Source organism: Canis lupus, chromosome 7 (genome assembly GCF_011100685.1).
Source record: "Canis lupus familiaris isolate Mischka breed German Shepherd chromosome 7, alternate assembly UU_Cfam_GSD_1.0, whole genome shotgun sequence".
NCBI lineage: Eukaryota > Metazoa > Chordata > Mammalia > Carnivora > Canidae > Canis > Canis lupus.
In genome coordinates, this window is record NC_049228.1 from 19,261,044 (window position 1) to 19,286,313 (window position 25,270).

At 35.3% G+C, this 25,270-nt stretch overlaps 1 protein-coding gene and 1 pseudogene across 2 annotated transcripts in view; both read right to left on the reverse strand.

Annotated features, from left to right (window-relative positions):
• TPR (translocated promoter region, nuclear basket protein) overlaps positions 1 to 25,270 on the reverse strand; it is a 65,744-nt gene that overhangs the window by 1,398 nt on the left and 39,076 nt on the right. The window contains exons 33-49 of one of the 2 annotated variants that reach the window (XM_038542317.1): positions 24,999 to 25,197; positions 23,717 to 23,922; positions 23,453 to 23,514; positions 20,637 to 20,845; positions 19,507 to 19,779; positions 18,634 to 18,782; positions 17,687 to 17,770; positions 14,163 to 14,363; positions 13,012 to 13,143; positions 12,732 to 12,822; positions 10,079 to 10,263; positions 7,871 to 7,939; positions 7,666 to 7,760; positions 5,100 to 5,206; positions 3,831 to 3,926; positions 3,547 to 3,703; positions 1,333 to 1,451 (exon numbers count right to left, since the gene is read on the reverse strand). In XM_038542317.1, the coding sequence (XP_038398245.1) occupies positions 1,333 to 1,451; positions 3,547 to 3,703; positions 3,831 to 3,926; positions 5,100 to 5,206; positions 7,666 to 7,760; positions 7,871 to 7,939; positions 10,079 to 10,263; positions 12,732 to 12,822; positions 13,012 to 13,143; positions 14,163 to 14,363; positions 17,687 to 17,770; positions 18,634 to 18,782; positions 19,507 to 19,779; positions 20,637 to 20,845; positions 23,453 to 23,514; positions 23,717 to 23,922; positions 24,999 to 25,197 (2,434 nt within the window). The remainder of the gene's footprint in view (positions 1 to 1,332; positions 1,452 to 3,546; positions 3,704 to 3,830; positions 3,927 to 5,099; positions 5,207 to 7,665; positions 7,761 to 7,870; positions 7,940 to 10,078; positions 10,264 to 12,731; positions 12,823 to 13,011; positions 13,144 to 14,162; positions 14,364 to 17,686; positions 17,771 to 18,633; positions 18,783 to 19,506; positions 19,780 to 20,636; positions 20,846 to 23,452; positions 23,515 to 23,716; positions 23,923 to 24,998; positions 25,198 to 25,270) is intronic. The other variant, XM_038542316.1, reaches the window with a different exon arrangement.
• Positions 7,948 to 10,058, reverse strand: LOC100687091 (annotated as a pseudogene).

A 25,270-nucleotide genomic window follows, 5' to 3' on the forward strand; every position in this document is an offset into this window, starting at 1 on the left:
CTACTATTCTGTCTGAAAAATCCTTGTCCTTACCTTGAATTTATAATATCTTCTGAACTTTCTCCTTGTTTCTACCCATTAAACATTTTCAGTCTCTTGCTGACACCAGCAGCCAAACTGATACTGTTAAATCTTTAAGTCAGATCTTACCATCACTGTCTGAAGCCCTCTAAAAGCTTCCTAAATCCAGGAAAGCCAAAGCAATTACAAAGATCTATTAGGCCTCTTCTCCCCACTCCCTCCTAACTCCTACTAGCCTCTCTCTGGCTTTGCTGTGCTCTAACTACACTGGCCCCTCACTGATCCTGAATATACCACACTGCTGCCTTATAGATACCTGCTATATGTCTTATCTGGAACTCCTTCCTCCCAAAAAATTGCACAGCTTTACTCTCTTACTCCTTCTAGATTTTTATTTAAGTCATTTTTTTTAGTAATGCTTTCTATCAAATCACCTGGCACCTAGTAGGCACTCAAATATTTACTGACCAAGTGAACAACTGCTCAGATTGAAGGTTCCATGGCAGAATTTGAGAATTAGCTATAAACAATTCAAAATAAAAATAGTCAGTGTGGATGGCTGGCTACTCCATCTCTTCAGTAATAAAAATAATTCCCTACCTAAAAATTTTGAGACAGTTAAGCTAGTATAGTGTATTGTTTAAGAGTGTAATCTTTGCAGCCAAATGTCTTGAGTTCGTATCCTGGCTTCCGCCCATTATTTACTCACTATGTGCTCTGGAAAAAGTTACTCAACATTTCTGTGCCTCAGTTTCCATTTGAGTGATTACCATGTGAGGTGATGTGAGAATTAAATAAGTAAATACATGTAAAGGGCTTAGAATACTATCTGATACACAGTAAGTGATCAATAAATGTTAATTTTTTAAAGTACCACAGAAATAATTTTTATTGAAGGAAAGATACATAAAATAACCCTTTTCAAAGTTAACTTCAAAAACTTGAAAGCCTAACTTTGAAAAGTATTTACATCAGCAAATTTCAAATACTTTTGGAGTAATAGACCTCCTACCCTTCAGCTCTCCACATATGTAGAACAAATAACAAGAAGCTCCTCTGGTTTAAAGAGGCAGGAGACCTGAAATACTGTTCCTTAGCTTCACTCCCAGTAACCCATCCTCCAGCCCTGGTTGCACCTCTAGTACAACCAAGTCTTAAAACTACATTTCCTTTAATAAAATACAATTTCCCCTTTAAATACCAAATCTTAAATTTAAGAAAAAAAATTATCTACTTGTTACTAATAAGATCATCTTTTGTAAACAAGTTGTGTTGTAAACAGTTGTGTTGCCCTCAAGAGCTGGAACTTACCTACAGAGGAACTGGAAGGAGGATCCTGGCTGGTAGAAGGAAGATCTGATTCATCAGATGCTTGGACAGGTTCTTCTTCCTGCTGGCTATCAATTTCTAGGCCTGCTTCTGAGCTAATGCTAAGAAAACAAAAATTGATTAGAAAATACAAAACTAGGGCAGCCCAAGTGGCTCAGCAGTTTAGCGTCACCTTCAGCCCAGGGTGTGATCCTGGAGACCCGGGATCCAGTCCCATGTCAGGCTCCCTGCATGGAGCCTGCTTTGCCCTCTGCCTGTATCTCTGCCTCTTTCTCTCTCTCATGAATAAATAAATAAAATCTTAAAATAAAATTAAAAAAACCCAACAGAACAAAAACAAAAAATAAAACTGATCCTTGAGGTATCCTAAATTGTTCCCAAACTCTGATATAGTTTATCACTTAAATAACCCTAAGCTCCCCTGTAACTCAAAATTGTAGACTCCTGATATGGGTAACTGTATATTTTTTTAAAAGGAGTAGGGGAGGGACACCTGGGTAGCTCAGCAGTTGAGTGCCTGTCTGCCTTTGGCTCAGGGTGTGATCCTGGAGTCCTGGGATGGAATGCCGCATCAGACTCCCTGCATGGAGCCTGCTTCTCCCTCTGCCTACATCTCTGCCTCTCTCTCTCTGTGCCTCTCATGAATAGATACATAAAATCTTTTAAATAAATAAATAAATAAATAAATAAATAAATAAATAAATAAATAAATGGAGTAGGGGAAAGACAGCTCAAGTTGCCTTTTCTTTATCCCTCTTTTCATTAGGACATGTTCCAGTTTTTTAGTTTCTTCTTTTTTTTTTTTTCTTTTTGACAAAGGGCATTCACTTTCTTGGTAACATTCATAAGAGATGGCTTATCCAGATTTTGAAATCCCAAAACAGTTTTGTTGGAAGGCAGAGTACCAAAACTGTTGGGAATTCACAAGTACCAACCAAACCAAACAATGTGCCACTAACTCACCATGGGCTCTAGGCCAGATGAGACATGCTGTGGGTATGTGAATTCCTGGCTCAATGGCTAGAACTCCAACACTCTCTAGACAATTCAAAAAAGCATATCAAAACACAAGGGAGATAATATAGTCCAAAGGTAAGTTGCTGAAAACTTCAGTGCAGTCATTAGTAAAATGTATCTTAAAGAGTTCTCTCATGACTATCTGCTGAAGTTGACAAGTGCTAGTGAAGTGTAAAGTGCATGGGGCTGAAGTCATAGGTAAAATCTAGTCTAAGCCAGTTCCTAAGGAACTTCCTTAGGCCTAAGGAAGTTATTTTAACATGTTCTGAGTCTAAGCTTTCTCACTGTAAAATGGAGATCATACTTTGCAGAGCTTTTGTGTGAGTTAGAAATGACATATCTAAAGTGACTTGCATACATGGTATGAAATTAATGGCAGCCAATATTCTCAGCAGGGTCTGTAATCTCCCCCAAATTAAGCAGCACTTTGTTAGAGCATAATAGACTTGCTTTTTTCCTCATATACTAGAATTGGTCTATAATTATGCTAAGAAAATATTGCTAAATAAACAAAATCTTTGAGCTCTACCTAGGAAATCTGGGTTCTACTTCCAGCTATGCTTCTATGAAGTTGTCCAGACCCCCCCCCCCCCTTTTTAAAGATTTTATTTATTTATTCATGAGAGACAAAGAGAGAGAGGCAGAGACACAGGCAGAGGGAGAAGCAGGCTCCATGCAGGGAGCTTGACACGGGACTCGATCCCAGGTCTCTAGGATCAGGCCCCAGGCCAAAGGCAGCGCTAAACCAGAGTCACCCGGGCCACCCCAAACACCAAATTCTAAATACATATAAAGAATAAGTGAGGTTCACTTGACAGCCCACTACAAAATGGAAAGTGAGTTGTTTCCTAATTTTCACAGAAAGACTTCTTTCTTACGGAAAGTTCAAGCAGCTATATTAATTGAAGGGTTTCAGTAATTTTAAAGAAATCATTTTTCTAGAATACATTATGTAATTTTCAGGGAGATAAACATTTAAAAAAATTACTTTCTGCTGTAATGATATCCAAGTCCTAAAATATACCACTATATGCAGAAATCAATCTTCCAAAATGTATGGCTTGGTTTGTTTTTGTAATGGGATGCTACTAAAAATACAGCTCAATAAACCATTTCTTGGCTAAAGGAAAACAAGTATAAAAGTCTAAAGCAAGTGAAAATTATAAAGTAAATATTTACCCTTCAGATTCTGCCTCCACAAATACTTCATCTCCATCATCACCTGTTGCTGTTTCATTTGTTGTGGATAAAGTGCCAGTGGATGTTGTCACCATCGGAACAGACTGAGAGGCATGCTCTGAAGCATCAGAGGTAGTACTCTCAGTAAACACGGTCACTTCAAAATAAAAAGAAATGAAAACTTTTGACTTGGTGGTTTACCTAATTTTTAGCCAGAAAATGTCTCACAGTTTTCCATTTTACCAATAAAGCACATAATCTACTAGTCTGCCTGTGATACCTACCTGGGGCTGCTACTTGTAGAGGGGTAGTGGGAACACTTCGGCCACCTGATTCTTCTTCATGAGCTAGGAAGAGGGGTGTTTCATACATTCCTAAGCCTAAAGACAATTCCAAATATTAATGAATGATTGAAAGAACACCGAACTGGCAATATGCCAGGTATCTGAAAGAAAACAAATGAATCAGTAGAGACATACCATTTTGCTGAAACTCACTAATTAGCCCATCAGGCAAAAATCAATCTCTCAAAAACATAAATACAACTGAAACACATCCTTTAAGTTCACTAAAACTCAGTATCCTTTGAAAAAATACCTAAAATGCTGCTCTTATGGGTTGATATAAAGCTAACTTTATTGAGTACCCAACTATGAACCAGGTACTACTATGTTAGAATCTACTCACCAAACTTCAAGATATTACTCCTCCCCTTTATGCTAAAGAAATTGAACTTCTAGGAGGTTAATTAACTTCCCCAAAGTTACAAAACTAGTAAATGGTAGCATTCCAATTTAAGCCTAGACTTGTCTTCCAAGCCTAGGAATTGTATAAAATAAAAAACCATATAAAAATTTGAATCTATATAAATATATGACTTATATGGGGTTGTAGATTAATTTTTTATTTGGGGCTTATTATAAAAGTAGTAGGATTTACTTACAAAATGCCATACAGCTTCCCACAAATTTAATTGGTTATATGAATGCCAAATGAAAATTAAAAGGTAATTAATTCCACAAAGAGCATTAATTCATGTTCAACAACCAACTATTATTACTTAACTTAGGGGTCATTCTATTTTATATATTATAAATATTTTATCTTCCTTACTTTTAATGTTGGTGGAAAATATCTAGTTTTATACATTTAACTAGGAATGTTAAGTATCAAGCTAAACATAAAAAATGCTGCATTTCTTCCAACCACTTTAAAATGGCTCATAGTATCTATGTATTTATATTGGTTCAATAAATTTTCCTGAATACTTGATACACATAGGACACAATACTAGGAGCCAGGAGAGATTTAAATGTAAAAGCTAGTCTTCATGCTCAAAGAACTGAGAATTTTGTTGTAAAGTATGATTTAAAGGTAAAGCAGTGTTTAACATGTAGCAAATACAGATTTTTTTTCATAAGTTTGCATAGGAATTATTTAGATATCAACTTAAAAAAATGTATTTACTCACTTTAAAAAAAAATCACATCTGAATAGTTTATTATTGAATGTGTGTAAACCCAGGAGATCTAAGCATTTATTTATCTATTTACCTCCTTGAGAAGCAAGTTGGCCAAGATCAGAGTGACTTGAACTTGTTTGTGGCATATCTTCAGGTGGCCCAAACCGGAATCTAGGAACACCAGCAACTTGTGGGGAACTAAGTAGATAAAAATTAACTTAAGATAGAATTTAAAGTTATCTTGTTTAAATTACAATGACAGAAAACAATACAGGAGAAGGGAGAACAAGCACAAAGCAGGAAAAAAAAAAGATTGAAAGTTGATACAAAAATCCTTATAAAAACATTTTCAAAATATCAATTGTCAATGAATTTAATAATAATATTATATATATGACTTATAGGTGTAATTTATATGTAACTTTCAGGCCTCCTGAACCATGCCTCAGACTTCCTGAATCTGCTGGGTATCAATCTCCATGTAGATACACTAAAAACAACACAAATCTAAAATGAGATGTAACAAAAAAAGGGTTAGAATGAAGTCACGAGACGAAGTTTTATCTTAGTTTTCACTGCTGAGTCACAGATACATCGAGTGATCTCTATCCCATTTCCTCTCTGAAAGAGCTCCCAAGGTCTAGAAAAATTCTAGTATTAGACGGCTAGACACTTTTTCTTCCCTTGTTCTGATAAGACTATCATCCATCTTCCTGCTCACAATCCAGGATATAAAACAGCATTATCTCTCTTTGCCCACTCCTGACCCTACCTTCCTTCACTAGCCAGCCACTAATGTTTATGGATTTATGTCTGTAATAACTCTTTAATCTATTTTTTCCCCACATCGACATTATTGCTTTAGTTAAGGACATTTTCTTTCAGGTGGATTTTATTTTACCTTTTTTTTTTCAGGTGGATTTTAAAACTTATCTTTATGAAGCTATTCTACTATAGAAGAACCTTGCATTCTGAGCAAGGTTGAATCTGTTGACTGGCTGTCATTCAGAAGCTGTTTAATGGAGTCTGTTTCTGCCAGGCTGACTTCCAGAAGGGAGAGGCAGATACTGAATGGCTGGCTTGTAAAATCATGTTAGTTAAGACGAGTTATGAGCAAGTTTAAAATAGGTTTTGATAGGAGAACCTGGGTGGTTCAGTCAGTTGAGCATCAGCCTCCTGGTTTCAGCTCAGGTTGTGAGCTCAGGGTCATGGGATCAAGCTTTGCCTCAGCTCTGCTCTCAGCGTGGAGTCTGCTTGTTCCTTTACTTTTGCCTCTACTCCTTCCCCCACTCTCCTAGCTTCTGCGTGCACTCTCTCCCACTCTCTCATAAATAAATAAATGCTTTTAAAAAAAAAAAAAAGGTTTTGATAGCTATATGTTACCATATACTACAGAAAAAATCAATTTTTTCCAAGTTTGTGGAACTTTTTCATTCTGATATTCAATTATATCCTGCTACACAGCTAATACTTTAGCCACAATTAAACGTGTACTTTCACTCAGAAAGCTTTTTTATCCTTTAGGAGTAGTGGTATAGCACAAGTTAGCATAGGTCCTGGAGCCAGACTGATTGGTTTGAAACCCAAAATTGCCACTTACTGGCTGTCTGATGTTTGACAAATTTGTTAATGTATCTGTAAACATCTCTGTTAATGTATCTGTAAAATAACAACAATAATGGTGTCTATTCTTATAGCTATAAAGATTAAATAAACTAATTCATGGAAATGTTTATAGACTGTCAGGTATTCTTTTCTAAAAAGAATCTTAGAATTCTTTTCTAAGACATCAATTCAATGTCATCCCCATTAAGTTGTCTCCGATTCTTCTCCCTTAATTGTTGCAAAGAATCCCTTCTTTTGTATTAAAAAGCCTCTGGCTTATGCTTTTATTCTTCTAGACTATTTAGGTGACAATCAGTTCCTCATATGCTTGCCTTTTGAAGTAATACCATCCCATCACAATCACTGCCATTACCAACACCTTTATCAACATTTGCAAGGCACTTACTACATGCCAGGTAATATTCTAAACACATTAGCATAAATTCAGTTCATTTAATTCTCACAACTTACATGGTAGGAATTACTGTGTTATTATTCCCATTAGTAAAACGAAGATACTCAGGAATAGAGAACTTAACCTGATACAGCTAGCTAGTAAGCAGTGCAACTAGGTTTCAAACCTGGGCTGAATCTGAAGTCTGTGTTCTTAACCACTGTTACACTGCATTTAAATTTCAAATTCCTGATGGAAGCAGCTATATTTTATTCACTTTTTTTTTTTTTATAGAGAAAGTGCACAATGTGGGAGTTGGCAAGAGGGTTGGTAGGTGGAAGGGCAGGAGAGAGAGGAAAAAATCTTAAGCAAGGTCCATGCTGAGCTTGGAGACTGACTTGGGACTCGATCTCATGACCCTGAGATCATGACCTGAGCCAAAATCAAGAGTCGGACACTTAACTCATGAAGCTACCCAGGTGCCCAGCCCTTCATTCACTTCTATATAATTTTCCTCAACACTATACCCTCACCCCTGCTACCACAGTGCTTAGTACACCAACAAAGGACTCAATGAATCAACCGAAAGGGAACAAACCGAAAGGGAAACAGGAAGAAATGATTAGTCACAAAATATGTTCTTTTTTCATGAACTTACTGAATTGCTTCAGCAAATCCATCAGTACGATGTGGAACCACAAGAGTTGGAGTACTTGGAACAGTTCTGTCTTCATCATCAAAAAAATGCTGCTGCTAAAACAAAGACAGAAAATAAGGAATAAACAGGACAGAAACATATATATGAACTATACACATATTTGCTAAACAAATGAGTCACTTTTACATAATGTGTAAATAGTTACCATGCCACCTATTCCTGGAGTCAACTGCAGCCCCCGTCCTACAGATTGCCTCCGAGTCATCTGAATTCTCTGTGTCAAGAAAGGAATTAGATTTGTTTTAAGGAACCAGACAATGAAACAAGAACCAAGCACCAACAGATACAGCTTATTACAATGATAACAAGATAACTGAAACATTAGCAGATAATACAACTGTCAGGATATCTTCTCAGGAAAAACTGCTAATACTTACACTAAAGAATTCCATTTTAGTTATAAAATTTTAATCATATAGACTATATCAACCAAAAAATATTTTATGAACCAACAGACAAAATATTAACCAATATTTAAAACCAATCTTTGATCTATTTTATTTGTATATAACGTATCTAGTTTCTATTTCCTTAACCTACAATATTATTAAGTATGCCTTTGGATCTTTTTTTTCCCCTAGGCAAAGAACTTTATTAACCTTGTTTCAAACTTTATTCCCAGGCTTCTTCAGCTTAATTAGCTGCAAAGAATGAATTGTGTATAAGCAAAAACTGAAAAGATGTGCAATGTCCAAGGGGCTTGGGCTTAAAAAATATTAGAGATCTAGATTTTATCAGATCCATGAACAAAATTTTAAAAAGCAGTCATAATATACAATAGCAGCTCCCAGTAACTTCTTCAAGTTTTATCTTCTTCAGAAGTTGACTCAATTCAGTTTGCTTCATTCTTGGAAGCTTCATCAAAATTCTCCACAAGATCTGGAACTTCATCATCATTATCCTTCCTCTCTGGTAGCAAGTGGTACTTTTCCATCCACAGATTGTTTGGGTAGAGCTTCAGCCAGTCTTAAACTAGTCAGACTGTCTGCACCAAGCTGATTTAAGATACTGGGTAGCATTTCTGTCAGCTGCTTTGTCTCCGCATGGCCTGTAATGGTGAAAGTGTTCGCTGCCAGCAATGCCTGAACTTTAAGGTTGTTAAAGTGGATCACTGTTCCTTGGTTTGGGAACATAGTCACTTCTTCAATACCAGAGATACTGTTTATACCCCTAACTTCTTTAAGGAGAACTGAAGTTTTTTATCATCTGTTGTAGCTGTTCTATGAACCACCTTCTTCTTTTGGTGAGCAGTTCCTTTCCCATCATGCGCGCTTGTGCTTGCAGTCTGGCGAGTTTCTCCTGGTTCATGATAGTTTCTTTCATTTTGTTGGAGCGGAAATGGGACCGTGCAGGGGACTAGGATTGGTGCTCAGGGGGTCTCAGGTGGACCAGCTGAGATTAGGTGCACACACGCGGGGACGCAAGATGGCTCCTTTGGATCTTAAAGTTTAATTATCCTTCAGAGTTCAAATAGCAATATAATTTTCATATAAATTGTCTCCCAATTTAGACAATTCTAAATTGGTAGTTTTGGTATATACTCTGAAGGATCAACACACAATCCATTAAGATTTCATATTTTTATATAAAGAGATTATCTTCTACAGTATTTTAGTAGAATCTCACTTGGCGGTTTTCAGTACACTATGTTACAAGCTAAGACTCAAGCTATATTACTAAGAGCTTGAGTTTTACTGCTGTTTCTGTAAGAGTTTCTGTTAAGAGACGTCCAACCGTATTAGAAAGAGAGCTCCTTTCATGAATTAAGGGTCATGAATGCTTTCATTAACTATAGAAGTGGAAATTAATATGTATTGAAAAAAAATGAGAAATTTAATTAAAATCCAAGAAACTCTTTTTCTTTTTAAATCTGTATAAAAAGTATCCAGACCTTTATTTGCTATGACTGTAATCATTTCAATTTATATACAACTTTTATTTTTATTTATCTTTTTAAAAGATTTTATTTATTCATGAGAGGCACAGAAAGAGAAGCAGAGACACAGGCAGAGGGAGAAGCAGGCTCCCTGCAGGGAGCCCGATGTGGGACTTAATCTCAGGACCCCAGGATCACAATCTGAGCTGAAGGCAGATGCTCAAACACTGAGCCATCCACAAGCCCCCACATACAACTTTTAGTAAGCCTTGCCTTTCCAAAGTTCACCTTATTTATAAAGTAAATTACTGCTGTATTTCAAGAAAAAGAAATAAAATTAATTTCAGTTCAAAAAACTTTATATAAAAATATGTTAAAACATTAAAAACTTCACTTAATTTCTGGTAATAGTAGTATCTAATGGAAAGAAGAAGAGATGAAGCCAAGATATTCCAGATTGGTCAGTACTTTTAATACCTGAACTGGTGGTCCCAATTCTTGAGGTGGAGCATGGATGGTCAGTCGTGGAGGAAGAGGGTGTGGGGGGCGTCTTGGAGACTGAGGTGCTCGGGGAGTCTGTCTTTCAGATGCTGATGATGGCTGCTGTTCTCTAGAAATGTCCTGGGAAAAAGATGACTCTGCAGTACCTGTATTACCTTCACCTATAGGAAAAGAGAAGCTTATTTTGAACTATTAAATTTATCACAGAATACATGGGACAATCCCCTAGAGATATAAATCTCACCATTAGGGATGTTCACCTCACCAATACTTTCAGAAGGAAAGTAGTGAGGTGTGGAGAATGGGAGTGCAATTATCAGCTGTGCGGACTTAGGCAAGTCCCTTAACCTCTTTGCGTCTATTCCTTTGGCTGGTTAATGGGACCAACTAAAAGATATTTTCATATTTTGGATTTCTTAAACTTTGAATTTCATTGGTCCTTCACATGTCTAGGTCTTCTACATACATGGTAGAAACAACAGAAGCTGTCTCACACTGTGAAAGTAAACAGGCTATCGGAACTTAGTAGTTTTACAAGTCAGGTCTGGAAAAAAAAAAGTGAGGTCTGCGATGGGATTCTAGCTACAACATTTAACAGCTATGTGACCCTGCTTTTTTCTAAAGTAATCTCTATGCCCAACATGGGGCTCAAATTCATAACTCTGAGATCATAACTACCAGCTTAGCCAGCCAAGTGCCCCTTCTCAGATCTTAATTAGTACCTAAAATGATAAGCTTATTATAAGAACTAAATAGAGTTGATCCTTAAACAACATGAATTTGAACTGCACAGGTTCACTTTCAGATTTTTTACAGTATAGCACTATAAATGTATCTTCTCTTCCTTATGATTATCTTAATAATGTTTTCTTTTCTCTAACTTACTTTATTCTAAGAACATAGTACAATAAACTATAAAAACACAATCGACTTTTTTATGATATCAATAAAGCTTATGGGTCAATAGTTAGCTTTTAGTAGTCATGTTGTTGGGGAATCATACATTATACATTAATTTCTGATGCAGGCATCTCTTTAATTTAATACAACTGTAATTTAATACAAATACAGTTGCTCAGGAAAAGCTTCCTTTGTAACTTCCTGACAAGGAACTGAATCCATCCACTAACTTAATTTTATCTAGATCACTAGGCCTATTTTTGCTTGATTGTAAAAAATAAAGTCTCCAACAAGTATTCAATGAGCATCGACTATGCTTTGTGTCTGAAAAAAAAAAAATGACTATGAACATTAGCTCTCAAAAGACAAGACTTTTAGTGATAATACCTAAAGAGGCAAAAAAAACAAAAAAAAAACTTCCTCCTGTATCCCAACTATATAACACATACAGGATGTTTCCAAAATCTATGAAATGTTTTACAAAATATAAATTATGGACCAAAGTATTATTAATCTTTCTCCTTATGTCCCTTAGAAAGTAGCTAAGAAAGTATACTATTTTTTAGTATATAGATTAATATTCATTACTTTTTTCTTAAAAAAGCTAAAAAGTTGAAAGGCTGCTTATACCCTTGCTCTATCTTAATTCAAATGAGCATATATCTTGCATTTTTAAACACATAGGCTTATATGGAAACTCAGATACACTGTTTTCCCAATAGTCTAAACATATAAGGTTTTACTATATGATTTCTATGATTTTAGCTCAGAATAATACACCAGATGATCACTAATTCTTTAAAACACATTTAAAAATGACTCTAAAATAAAATTTTCTGTGATTTCCATAATCCTTTAATACCTCTATTTCAATGAGGTCTGGACTCATTCTTTCAAATATTTAACAGAAAGCATGCCACAATGACCAAAATATTTTTTATCCAATGCAAAATAAGTCAAGTAAAGCTCCAATACCCATAAACCCTTAACTTAAAACACGTGGCTTGATTTAGATGACCCCTTCTGGCTGTGAACTGCTATTACTGCTCATTTAACTTTTTTTTTTTTTTTTTTTTTTTAAGATTTTATTTATTCATGAGAAACACAGAGAGAAAGGCAGAAACAGAGGCAGAGGGAGAAGCAGGTTCCCTGTGGGGAGCCCAATGTGGTACTCAATCCCAGGACTCCAGGATCACACCCTGAGCTGAAGGCAGTCGTTCAACCACTGAGCCACCCAGGTGTCCCTCATTTAACTTAATAAAAATAGCAGCAATACATTGCATTTGTAATACTTTATAGATTTCAGAACACTGGAATCTTAGAGAAGTCTGATATGCTAAAAAAGACAGTAATACTCTACAGTGATAAATATTCTGAAGTCTACAATGGCAAGGCAAGACAGCCACTTTTCTCTCTCCAGCCAACAGACCCTGAGGAGGACTGCAGATCTGTTTTTTCTCTTTGCTGTAGGTTGTAGCAGAAAGCTGGGGGCTGGTAGCTGTTTAATGTCAAAAGATATTTGAATCAGCATGAGAGTGCTATTGAGTTCTGTCCAATCCAAGAGAAAGAGTAGACTTTATGAGAGAATAGTAAAGCTAGAAATAAGCCAATCTCTTGTTTGCCAATTTACTAACCGAGTGTTATTACCTACATGATAATTAAATGCAATCTTTGCTTCGATGATATTACCAGAAGCATTCAATTAAAAAGAGATGAAAAAAGGTCTCACCACTGTTTTGAGAATCAGCAGCTCTCTGATTACTTTCACCTCCACCCATACTTTCTTCTGTTTCTGTGCCTGGATCAGTCCCATCACCACCCTATCAACAAAATACAATGACTAAGAGCAAATAAACAATTATCTTAAAACATAATAACCAAACTGAACCACAGTAACAACAAATAAGGAAGTATAAAACATTTTACTGTTCTTTGAATATCCTTGGAAAACAGTATGTTTTCTAGCAAATTCTTGAAGAAAGTGGATAGTTACAGTTCTAGCCAGTTACCTCAGCATCATCAGCTTCATATCCATCATTGCCATCTGCACTACCAGTGCCTTCGTTACTATCCTCACCCTCGTCTCCCATGCCTGTGTCATCTTCATCATCGTCATCATCTTCTTCATCCTCTTCATAATCCTGGTAGACACGTGCCCAAGTAAAAACAAAGATCTAAGATGTAGCACACATATCCTGCATTTCTTAATAGCATGTTTAAAAATTTCAATTACATACCACTTATCAGGACATAAGAATTGTCCTGAGAACTATATGGAATTGGTTCAGTGGCAGCAAATACCAAAATCGTGAGGCTTACTGGGAAGAGTACAATAATAATCAGTTCTATATTCTAACTGTTCATGAGATTAGTTCAAAGATCAAAGCTCCCAGATGTTCACAAAGTGTCAGATGCCACTTTATTTCTAAATTTCAAAAGTGGCATGGAAGAAAACAAATCATGAAATTATACTATGAGCTTTTAAAAACATTGTTTGATTAAGGATCTAAAATGAGTGGTTGTCAATATAGGATTAATTCCTAAAATAAAATAAATAAAATTTAAGTTCACTTAAAATATGCTTCAATTAGAAAAAAAATCCTCTATTATTTTTGAAAAAAATTATGGGACTATACAAAAAAAATACCCTAGTTTCTTATCTACAGAAATGACAGACCTTATAATTAAATCTAGTCTCTTAGCAGTAATATTTAAAATTAAGTTTAATTAAAAAATTTAGCAAATCTTAAAGGGCTTGACAATAAAAAAAATGATTTTTCATCACTTGTTCTATGCTTAATTTCATCATATGTTAATTTCAGAACTAAATAATAAATAATGTTAAATAAAAATAATCTATTTAAACCGACAAGGGGGCAGCCCGGATGGCTCAGCAGTTTAGCATCGCCTTCAGCCCAGGGTGTGAACCTGGAGACCCAGGATCCAGTCCCAGGTTGGGCTCCTGGCGTGGAGCCTGCTTCTCCCTCTGCCTGCTGTGTCTCTGCCTCTCTCTGTGCCTCGTGAATAAGTAAATAAATTCTTAAAAAAAAAAAAAAAAAAAAAAGAATAAACTGACAGGGAATCAAATGTTATGGACGAGTGATCAGTGGTAAGGATTTGTGCATTTCATCCAGCAGTTTAAAAACAATGGATGATTTACCTCATGTTCTCCATCATTTTCATCATCATCCTCTTCTTCATCATCACTGTCAATTACAATGACATCATCTCCTTTGCCCTGACCATCTTGGGATGAAGTTGTTGTTTGCTGATCTGACTGAAGTGGTCCAAGGTCTATTTGTAAAGACTGAGAGGTTTCTTCACTGTCTTCCATTGGAGTATAATCTCCCTGAGTAACTCCCTTTAAGAGTAAAAAAATGAAAACTTAAAAAAAAAAAATGAGAAAGTCAAATATACCTGAAAGTATCAGGGAGATACTGTATACCTAGGACAATAAAATACTTGTGGACTAGTAGTATTTTATTTTTAAAATAGGTTTTTTAAAAGCAGAATTAGGGTGCCTGCGTGACTCAATCATTGGAGTGTCTACCTTTGGCTCACGTCATAGTCCTGGGGTCCTGGGATTGATGCCTCATCAGGCTCCCTTCACAGTGAGAAGTCTGCTTCTCCCTCTCCCTCTGTCCCTCCCCTCCACTCATCTACTCTCTTGCTAGCTAAGGAAATAAAATAAAAAAAAAAAAAAAAAAAAACTTTAAAAAAAGAATAAAAACAGAGTTAATTTGGGGTACATGAGTAGCTCAATTAAGAGTCTGACTCTTGATTTTGGCTCAGGTTATGAGATCGAGCCCAGTATTGAGCTCCCTTGGTTCCATGCTCAGCACAGAGTCAGCCTGAGATTCTTTCTCCTCCCTTTTCTATGCCCCTCCCCCTACTCGTGTGTTCTTTCTCTCTCCCTAAAAATAAATAAAAATCTTAAAAAAAAGGGAAGAGTTAATTTGAAACACACACTAAAGAAAATAAATCATTGGGAATCTTTATTGTCTTCCTATAGAATAATTATTATAAACCTCATTGACTAATACTCCAATAAAAAAGAAAAAAACATATATATAAAAATATAGGTGTATTCAAAACTACCAGTGTGATATTGTAGATCAAGCGTTGTTCAACAGAAACATACTGTAATCCACAATATGAGTCACATACATGATTTTAATTTTTTTAAGTAATCACTTAAAATTAAAAACAAATGGAACAAGTAAAATTAGTTTAACAGTATTAATATATACAAAATATTCCAATAAGTAATCAAACTAAGAATTTTAATCAGATATACTACCTTTTGAAATTTGTAGTAAGTCTTTAAAACCCAATGTATATTTTATACTCGCAGTCTATCTCAATTCAGACTAGCTATATTTGAAGTGTTCAAGAGCCAATATGGTTAGTTGACAGTGCAGTTGCAAACCAAACTAAAAAAAAAGAATATCCATGGGCCCGCAACTTATTATTTAAAAAAAGGTTTATTCCCTAAACCAGAAATAGTCTGGGAAGCATACTAAATAAAATAAGCTTTTATTATTGTCATTTTACGAAGACACTTCTCCCCCTAAACTATCTTAAGCCTTCGAGTCACATTAAAGACATTAGATACTAAAATAATTCTTTGCTTAATTCATCCTCACAATTCCATCTTGTTAGCTACCGAGATAAACTATAATTTAAAAACTTTAGGGCAGTCTGGGTGGCTCAGCGGTTTATTGCCACCTTCAGCCCAAGGCCTGATCCTGGAAACCCAGTATCGAGTCCCATGTCAGGCTGCCTGCATGGAGCCTGCTTCTCCCTCTGCCTGTGTCTCTGCCCCACCCCCCCGAAAATCTTAAAAAAAAACCTTTATTTTTGTTATTTACTATAAAGAAATTAAATGTCTACTTTTCAAGTTAAGCACCTGGCAAAATCTATTTTTTATATAAGCCTGAAACAATGTCTTGTGAACTCATTCATAAGGATTATATTTGTTGTAATGGAAAAAAATGAGTAATTCATGGTATAATTAAAAATGTGCTTCAAAGTGACATGCTTATTTCAAAAAAAGCAACATTTATAAAGAACATCTGCTCCATCATCAAAAAATCAGAAAAACGAACCATTATGCATTCAGTAGATAGAGCTAAAAGTGGAATGGAAAACCAAATGGTACTTCTGATTCATAGATAATTTTGCCAATCTCAATAAAAAGCTTTGCACAGAAGATTTTAGTATAATTTAACCAAGTCTGGCAATAAATTAGAAATTCACATGTTATTTCAAAATTGGTATTACGCTCTTTAGATATGATACTCTGAACGATCCATGAAATGGAGACCATTGAGAGTACTATGCATTTATCTTTAAGGTTTAGTTTTCTGTTCTTAGTCAAGGAAAACAGGAAAAATTAACTTAAAAATTAATGCATCTAGAAGAAACCAAGATTCACTTGCAATCTATGGTTGCTGATGATTAACTTGAGATAGTTCCTTAATTTTATGTAGATAATTTTAGAATAAATGATCCTGAAAATTTATCCAGACAGAATGTACTGTTTCAAGCTAAGGAGTATAACTGGAAACTAGATACCCTAAGTTCAAGTCTCAGTGCCAGCACTATCAGAACTTGGGTATGTCACTTATCTGATTATCAGTTTCTTCACCTATGCAACAGGGCTGTTAAAGATTCAGTTAGTTAATAAATGCTAATTTCTTAGAACAATACTTGGCATACAGAGTAATGAACTGTGTTTATTAGTAGTTTAGCTATTAATATTACTATATTATGCATTCCCAATTAGTGTGGCAGGAGATGGAAGAAAAGTAAATAATATTTTGAGCACTTAATGTGTGGCAGGTGTTATTTTAGGTACTTTACAATACACTAAAAATAATGTTATATTATTCTAACAGATTAGAAGACCAAGGCTTAGAGAGAATCAATGACTTCCCATAGTCACAAAGCTTCTTAGTGGTATAGTCAGGAATGGAACCAAATGGTTTGTAGCTTCAAAGTCTACATATTTCCCCTAGTGAGGCTACCTCTGGAAAAGCCTAACTTAAGAGTTCAAAAAAATGAAAAAATATATAAATGCACTTCCTTTCACAGGTTATTTTAATTTAGTAAGAGAAGCAAGAGAGGAGAGAGCAACAGAGGACCACGAAAGGGGCACTATGGAGTAACTCAAGACTCAACCAGCACTCATACTTCCAAATAATTAGCATTGGATAATCTTCACTCATGACAAACTCTTAGCCTGCAAAGATCTGTGCTAAGTATAAGCAAAAACATTTTTAAAAAATGATTTATTTATTTGAGAGCATGCTCACGTGGGGAGTCGAGGGGAGGGGAGCACAGGGAGAGGGACAAGCAGACTCAGTGCTAAGCATGGAGCCTGACCCAGGGCTCGAGTTTCATGACACTGAGGATTATGACTGGAGTTGAAATCAAGAGTAGGATGCCTAACTGACTAAGCCACCCAGGTGCCCCATAAACAAAACAATTTCTTTAACAAAGTTTAGAAGGCAGAATTCTAATTAGAAGTAAAGCAAAGTAGAAACTGCAATGGTAATTCTAGTATTTTATTAAATATAAAAGCATCAAGTTAAAAAGAAGTACAAATAATGTTTCAATTTGCCAAAGCCAATTTCATTCATTAAAAGCAACAATTTGCTACCTTAAATATGTTTTACTTACTTCTCCAATGGAATCTTGAGAATCTTGATTGTATACTTGAGTTTCTACCTCTCCATCAGTACTTTCTTCTGCCATAACTTCTTCCTGAATCATAACATAAAAAGTGTGCTAACCAGATCAATTTACTAGATGAAGTGTCATCTCTTCAGCTAGTTCTCCCCCAATAAAATAAAACTTAACTCTATAATTTTATGAAGCACTACAACAGAAATATTCTTATATTTATATAATGTAATTAATCACGTTCCACTTCTACATAAATAAGATTTACAAACACTAGTTAAATACATGGTAATGAAATTAATTTAGTAGTCTTAATGTTTTGGAGTAAAATTTAATTCATTACAGTTTTGGCTTCAACAACAGAAAATAAAGGAATAAAAAAAAAAAGAAAATAAAGGAATACAGTTTTGATTAATCTGAGAAAAAAATGGCAGACAATAGTTTAAAATGTCCACAAAACTTAAACTCTTTATTCTTTGAATTAAGAAACACCCAACTTTCAAATGGAATACAACTTAAGTTTTTATAACTGTAGGTCTTTTTTGCTTTTTTTGTTTGTTTGTTTTTAAGGGGGGTGGTGGGGAGGAAGGACAGGGGAAAGGGAAAGAGAAAATCTTAAGCAGGCTCCACACCGAGTGCAGAGCCCAAAGCAGGGCTCGATCTCACAACCCTGAGATCATTACCTGAGTGGAAATTAAGAGTCAATCACTTAACCAACCAACTGAGCCACCCCAGGTGCCCCTATATCTGTTTTTTAATTGAAATGAGAAATAATTCAATTAAAGATATAATAAGACCTAGAAAAATATGTTGGCAACAGCAACAGTATCTGAACTGTAAGATGAAACTTTGTACTAAGTTCAATAAAGAGTTTTCTAGGTAATGGATTCTGGCCCCAACAGGTCCATTCACCTAATAATGTTGTAACTGAAAGAATATCTTACCTCAGTTCCTACCGGGGTAACACTTTTCAACTTCTTTGGAAGAGGCATTTCCACTGTATCATCAGAGACCTGGTCTGATGCTTCTATGGTACTATCCTCTTCCTCTTCACGTGTCCGTTTAGGCAAAGAAGAACTTGGGGTAGCTGACACTTTGAAATGACATAATTTAAATTTTGAATCAGAAGTTGATAAACTCATTGAGACAAAGTTAATTTTTGAAGTATTTTGGCCATTTAACTAAAGAATGACAGTGAACACTTAATTAACAATTCAACATAATTTATTCCTGCTAATCTATGTAAACAAAGAGCAACCTGTGCTTTGAATTAATGGTCTTATACTATCAATCTTATCTGTGGTTAAGAAACCCCATTGACTTTTATAGCAATGCATTCGATTCACTGTGTACTGATATACAGTTGCAAAGTTTACATAACACCTTCTATAGTTATAAAACCTGAGACTCCTAGGATAAAAAATTTATATTGTATGTTTAGATTTGAAAATCCTTATTATTATTATTTTTTTGAAAATCCTTATATGGTCTTCTCTTACATGTCTTTTTTCTCAGGACCTGAATTAAATGATGTAAAATGTTATGGAGTTGTATCACTTTTAAAATCAGTCAAAATAACCGGAAGGAAAGAAAGATGTGAATGACAAAAACAAGTGATCTAGTAGTAAACATGAAACTAAGTGTTAGGAATTTATTCATCCTTTCTAATACCTGTTAGAAAACAAGTATGTACAAATACTCAAGAGGTGTATTTTATATCCAATGAACTACAAATGCACAGGTCTACTCTAACTTCATCTTAAAATTAAGCTTACCAAAAAATAAAAATTCACAATTTAAAATAAATTCCAGATTACCAGTGCCAAATACTGCTGTGGAAGTAGAAGGACGCTCAACTGGTGAACTCTGTACAACTTCTACTATGTTGGGGGATAGCTCTTGATTTGCAGGCTCAATCTGAGGATGACTCTGTTGGGTGGGCTGCACAAAAGCTGTAGCCTGTGTCTGTTGCTGAACAGTTAAAATGGGTTGAGGGATAGAAGGCTGGACATTAGGACTAGTAGAACGGACAGAACCACTTGTGCTTCCAAAAACTGGAACATGTTCCACAGGCCCTTCTGATTGCATAGCTGAAAAATAATATTTAATATATTAAGTCTTCTATTCTTAGCAAAGCTAGATTTTTCCCTCCCTACTGTGTTATAGGTAATGTTTTGCATAGTGATTTGTATACATACCTCTCACCACTCACTAAGCAAAAACAGCGTGGGTAATGTATTATGTATTTTTGTGTTACCTGTGTGACTGATACAGTAGTGTATAGGTGTAATTAAACTGTAATTAAATTATTACTTAACTAATTAAATATCTAATTTTTAGGTAATTAAATATCCAATTAGCTTATTTAATTAATCTAAATTAGATAAATACAGTTAAATAAGTATCTAAAACTCTTTGCACTTATGATTTTATTTAAATTATAACCAAGTAAGATAAATGAATCAAAGAAGCTCAAAGATAAATTATAAATTTTTATTAAGCATCAGTAATGTGTAAGAAACTACCCAGGGGAACAAAGTGGAAAAAGTAATGAAAAAGTGAGACAGTTTCAGTGAAAAAGTGGGGTCTGGGTTGAACCAGTGATTTAGTATGGTTCTCCAAGGTAGATTTCATATCTTCCTTAGCCATGAGAAGTAAAAATGTTGGCCTTGGAAAAACATGCTATATACTTAAAGGTGCGCTATTTTCCCCCCTCCTTCAGCTTAAAAACAAAACAAAGCAGAAAGGAAGGGATGGGAGGAGGGAGGAAATTCGCTGCATTAATGAGTATTCTAAGAGGCATACCCTTGAAAATATTAACTACCCACTTTTACTGTATGTTGACTTTAGCTTAGTGGAAGCCTCATTTATCCTTGAAGTTACTATCTTCTCATAATAAATCTAAGCAAGCAGTCAATCCAATCATATCTGTTACTATTTTACTTACCTTCCTGTGATTCTACTTGTGTAGTGGGCATCACTGTAGCTGTTGGGGTAGTAGTAGGATTTGTAACAGTTGCAGGTGTGACCATTGGGCGGATACTAGCTCTGGGTGTTGACTTATTCCCAGCCATAGCTGCAGCTGTCACTTTACTTGGAGTAGACACAACAGGAGTTGGCTTGATATTGGCTGTTGGTGGATCTGATGTGCTGGCACTTACAGAGGAGGAAAATGCAAGAATAACGGTTCATAAGAAATTGCTATAAATATGCCTTATAAAGTACATATGCTCTACCAAAAAAAGAAAAAGCACCACATACTGTAATCTTTAAAAAGAACAAAACTGGATGTATTGTGATCCCAGATTTTAAGATATACCATAGTAATCAAAACAGTATACTAGCACACAAATAGACATAAGATCAATGGAACAAAATAGCCCAGAGATAAACCCATAATTATATAGTCAGTTAATCTATAACAAAGGGAGCAAGTATATATGGGAAATGTCTCTTTAGCAAATGGTGTTGGGAAAACTGGACAGCTAAATACAAAAGAATGAAACTGGACCACATTCTTACACCATAAAAAATAAACTCAAAATGAATTAAAGATCTAAATATGAGACCTGAAACCAGAAAAATCCTAGAAGAGAGCACAGGCAGTAATTTCTCTGACACTGGTCACAGCAACATTTTTCTAGATTATGTCTCCTGAGACCAGGAAAACAAAAGCAAAAATAAACGATCGGGACTATATCAAAATACAAAGTTTCTACACAGCAAAGGAAACGATCAACAGAACAAAAAGACAATGTACTGAATGGCAGAAGATATTAGTAAATGATTTATCTGATAAGGAGTTAATATTCAAATTATATAAAGAATTCATGCCAAAAAAAAAAAAAAAAGAATTCACACAATTCAACACCAAAAACCCAAAGAATCCAATTAAAAAGTAGGCAGAAGACATGAACAGACTTTTCTCCAAAAAAAAGACATACAGATGGCAACAAACACATGAAAAAATGCTCAACATCACTAATTATCAGGGAAATGGAAAAAAACCATAATGAGATATCACCTTATACAAGTCAGAGGGCTAGTACTAAAAAGACAAAAAATAAGTATTGACAAGGATGTGGAGAAAATGGAGCCTTGTGCACTGTTGGTAGAGATGTAAATTGATGCAGCCACTCTGGAAAACATATGGAGGGCACTTAAAAAATTAAAAATGGAATTAACATATGATCCAGTTATCCCACTACTGGGTATTTACAAAATCAATATGAAAACACTAATTTGAAAAGATATATGCATCCTTGTATTTACTGCAGCATTACTGACATTAGCCAAAGAATGGAAAGCAGGCCAAGTGTCCATCAATAGATGAATGGATAAAGAAAATATGGTATAGAGACGCCTGAGGGGCTCAGCAGTTGAATGTCTGCCTTTAGCTCAGGGTGTGATCCTGGAGTCTGGGGGGATTGAGTCCCACATCAGGCTTCCTGCATGGAGACTGCTTCTCTCTCTACCTATGTCTCTGCTTCTCTCTCTCTCTCTCTCTTGAATAAATAAAATCTTAAAGAAATTAAAAAAAAAGAAAAAGAAAATATGGTATATGTACACAATGGAATATTACTCGGCCATAAAAGACCAAAATCTTGCTATAATACCATATGATTTTACACTCACATGTGAAATTTAAGGAACAAAACAAACAGAAAAAAAGAGACAAACAAAATACAGACTCTTAAATACAGAGAACACCCTGGTGGTTACCAGAGGGAAGGGGAGAGGGGGTATGTGTGAAATAGGTGAAGGGGATTAAGTGTGCACTTGTGATCAGCAACCAAGTAACACAGAATTGCTAAACTACTATATTGTACACCTGAAACTAATATGACACTGTATTTTATTTTATTTTATTTTATTTTATTTTATTTTAATTTTTATTTATTTATGATAGTCACACAGAGAGAGAGAGAGAGAGGCAGAGACATAGGCAGAGGGAGAAGCAGGCTCCATGCAGGGAGCCTGACGTGGGATTCGATCCCGGGTCTCCAGGATCGCGCCCTGGGTCAAAGGCAGGCGCCAAACCGCTGCACCACCCAGGGATCCTGACACTGTATTTTAATTATACTGGAATTAAAATAAATAAACACATTGAGTTGTACTTTAGGTGAATTGTGGGGTTAACTGATCTCAATATAGCTTTAAAAAAACAAAAAAAGCAACATCCATGTGTTTCCTCAAGTAAGTGTTCAGCAACTATAATCGAGATATGAACTCAGACCCTACTTAATTCTATTTTTCCTTTTGGTACTTTTTAGATAAAAAATTATAGAGCATAATTCTGTATTTTTTGTTCACTAAATATTTTAAAACTCTTATTGAAAAAGTTAGTTTTACATTCAAGCATTAAAAACTATGCAGGAGATATTCTGTAACTCTGTAAATGGAACATTCTGACAATGTAGAATGTATTCAACTGTTGAACACTGAACTCAAATCTTAGCCTAGCTTCTTATATTTGTTATCACATAACATCACAGAGAAGATCAGTAGCCTCCAGAAGTCTAAAAGATGAAAGGTATCTTTGCCACTAAAGCTCTACCTGATAGGACTGAAAGTATGCTGAAAACAAGAGTTCTGGAAAAAAGGGCTGGCAACTACATGATGCAGTTTTGCACAAATAAACAACTCTTTAGTACACATTTTTATAACTTAGATTTGTCTTCTTCCCATAGATCTTGCCTGAACTTTAAAAGAAAAAAAAAAAAAAAAGCAAGATAAACAAACTGTGAAAGAACTAAAACTCACATTCCTCTTTCACCAGAAGCTGGAGTTGTTTTCAGTGTGATTTGTCTCTGCTGTTCTGGGACCTATAAAAAGAAAACTATGGATTATTTTGCCTATTCTATAAGAGTTCACTAAGCAATGCCATCAAAATAGTTTGCTTCTATTCTCTCTGTATATTTAGCTTAGCCAAAATTCACTGATGAAGGCTTCTAAATCACCAGACACCTTCAAGTAAAATGCACAAGGACAAAATGATTTGTTATTGACACAGAATTAGCTAATCACCTTATTAGTAGGTTCTTGAGGCTCATCTCTCTGCTCAAGGTGTCTCTCTTGATGCTCTCGGAGTTCTCTTTCCAAGCGACTAATTCGACCTTCATACTGGGACTTAAGAGCAGTCATTCGAACATCCAATTCATCTTTCTGCTGATCTAAGGCTCCATTCCTTTGTTTAAGCTCCTCATTTTCTTTAGTTAGCTGATCTTTTACACCTAAAGAAGTAACCATGTGATTCTATTAATATTACAAACAAACACTGGAAGTAAAGAACATTTACATATTTCATAGGTATACTAGGGTTGTTAGCAGATTCTATTTCTGAGCTTTAACATCCACAATTAATTCTGATTCTAAACATAGCTATATCTATTAGTCCAACATAAAATATATTTACTGCAACATAAAAATATGTAACTTTCTCTAAGATCTCATAAAGATAAAGGATACCCCATAAATTGCAATTTGAAGTCCTTTTACATAGCCTTTAGTATTTCAATCTTATTATTAAAATATAAAAATATTATAAACTGCCAAATTTTCATTTCATATAATCTAAAGCACATACTAAAAATAATTAGGTAACTTTTTTTTTTTTTTTTTTTTAATGAAATAGCTGAAACACTGTATTACAGACCATTAAAAACACTGCTTACAAAAGCTTAGCTGACTGGGCATTTACCCACTAAGCAGAATAGCAAGCAAGGTGCAGTAAGGTCCAGAACACTGCAGCCCTGGGCCCTTCACAAACTGGATGTGATATTCTCCCTGAAGGGCTGGAGGGCCTCAGAGAAGTGAGGCGCAGTAAAATCACTGGGCTGATAAGATCCAGTGCCACCTACAAGTTTACAGAAGGCCTCTGAACAGCACACTGTGGACCCAAAGGATCACCAACAGAAGGTACTAACAGTTATATGACAAAGCAAGGACTACAGCACTTCCTGTTACTAGCCAACAGGAAAGATTCCTAAATAGATGAGGGACAGTCTCATCATTTGAAAATTCAGACTGCTCAAATTTATGTCTAATTAAATAAGCATTATGTATATATTGGGCATGGAGCCCAATGCAGGGCTTGAAATTACAACCTTGAGATCACGACCTGAACTGCAATCAAGAGTCAGACACTCAACCGAGCCACCCAGGCACACCCCTTTGCCCCACATTTAAAGCACATGCACAGAAATCACTTTATAGTATTCACTTAGTTCTTTCCCACTGAACTTTAAGTCTGCATCAAATAACCAACTTTCACTATCAAGTTCAAATTTCAGCAGATACAAAAATTTACCAGCTAAATGTGCAATCTTTGATTTTGCTGCTACTATGGCCTTTCTTGTTTTTTCTTCCTTTTCAGTTATCTGCTGTCGGAGCTGCTCCTCTTGTGTGGTTCTATCCTGAAGATCCTGACGAAGTCGTGAAAGCTCACACTGAAGCTGCACAGTTTGTTCCTGCAGATTTCTGGCTTCTGCCTCTTTTTCAGATAATGTCTTTTAAAGGAAAGCAAAGTATTCACCACATAATTCAAGCAAATCAATATAAACTGTATGTGGCACAGAATTA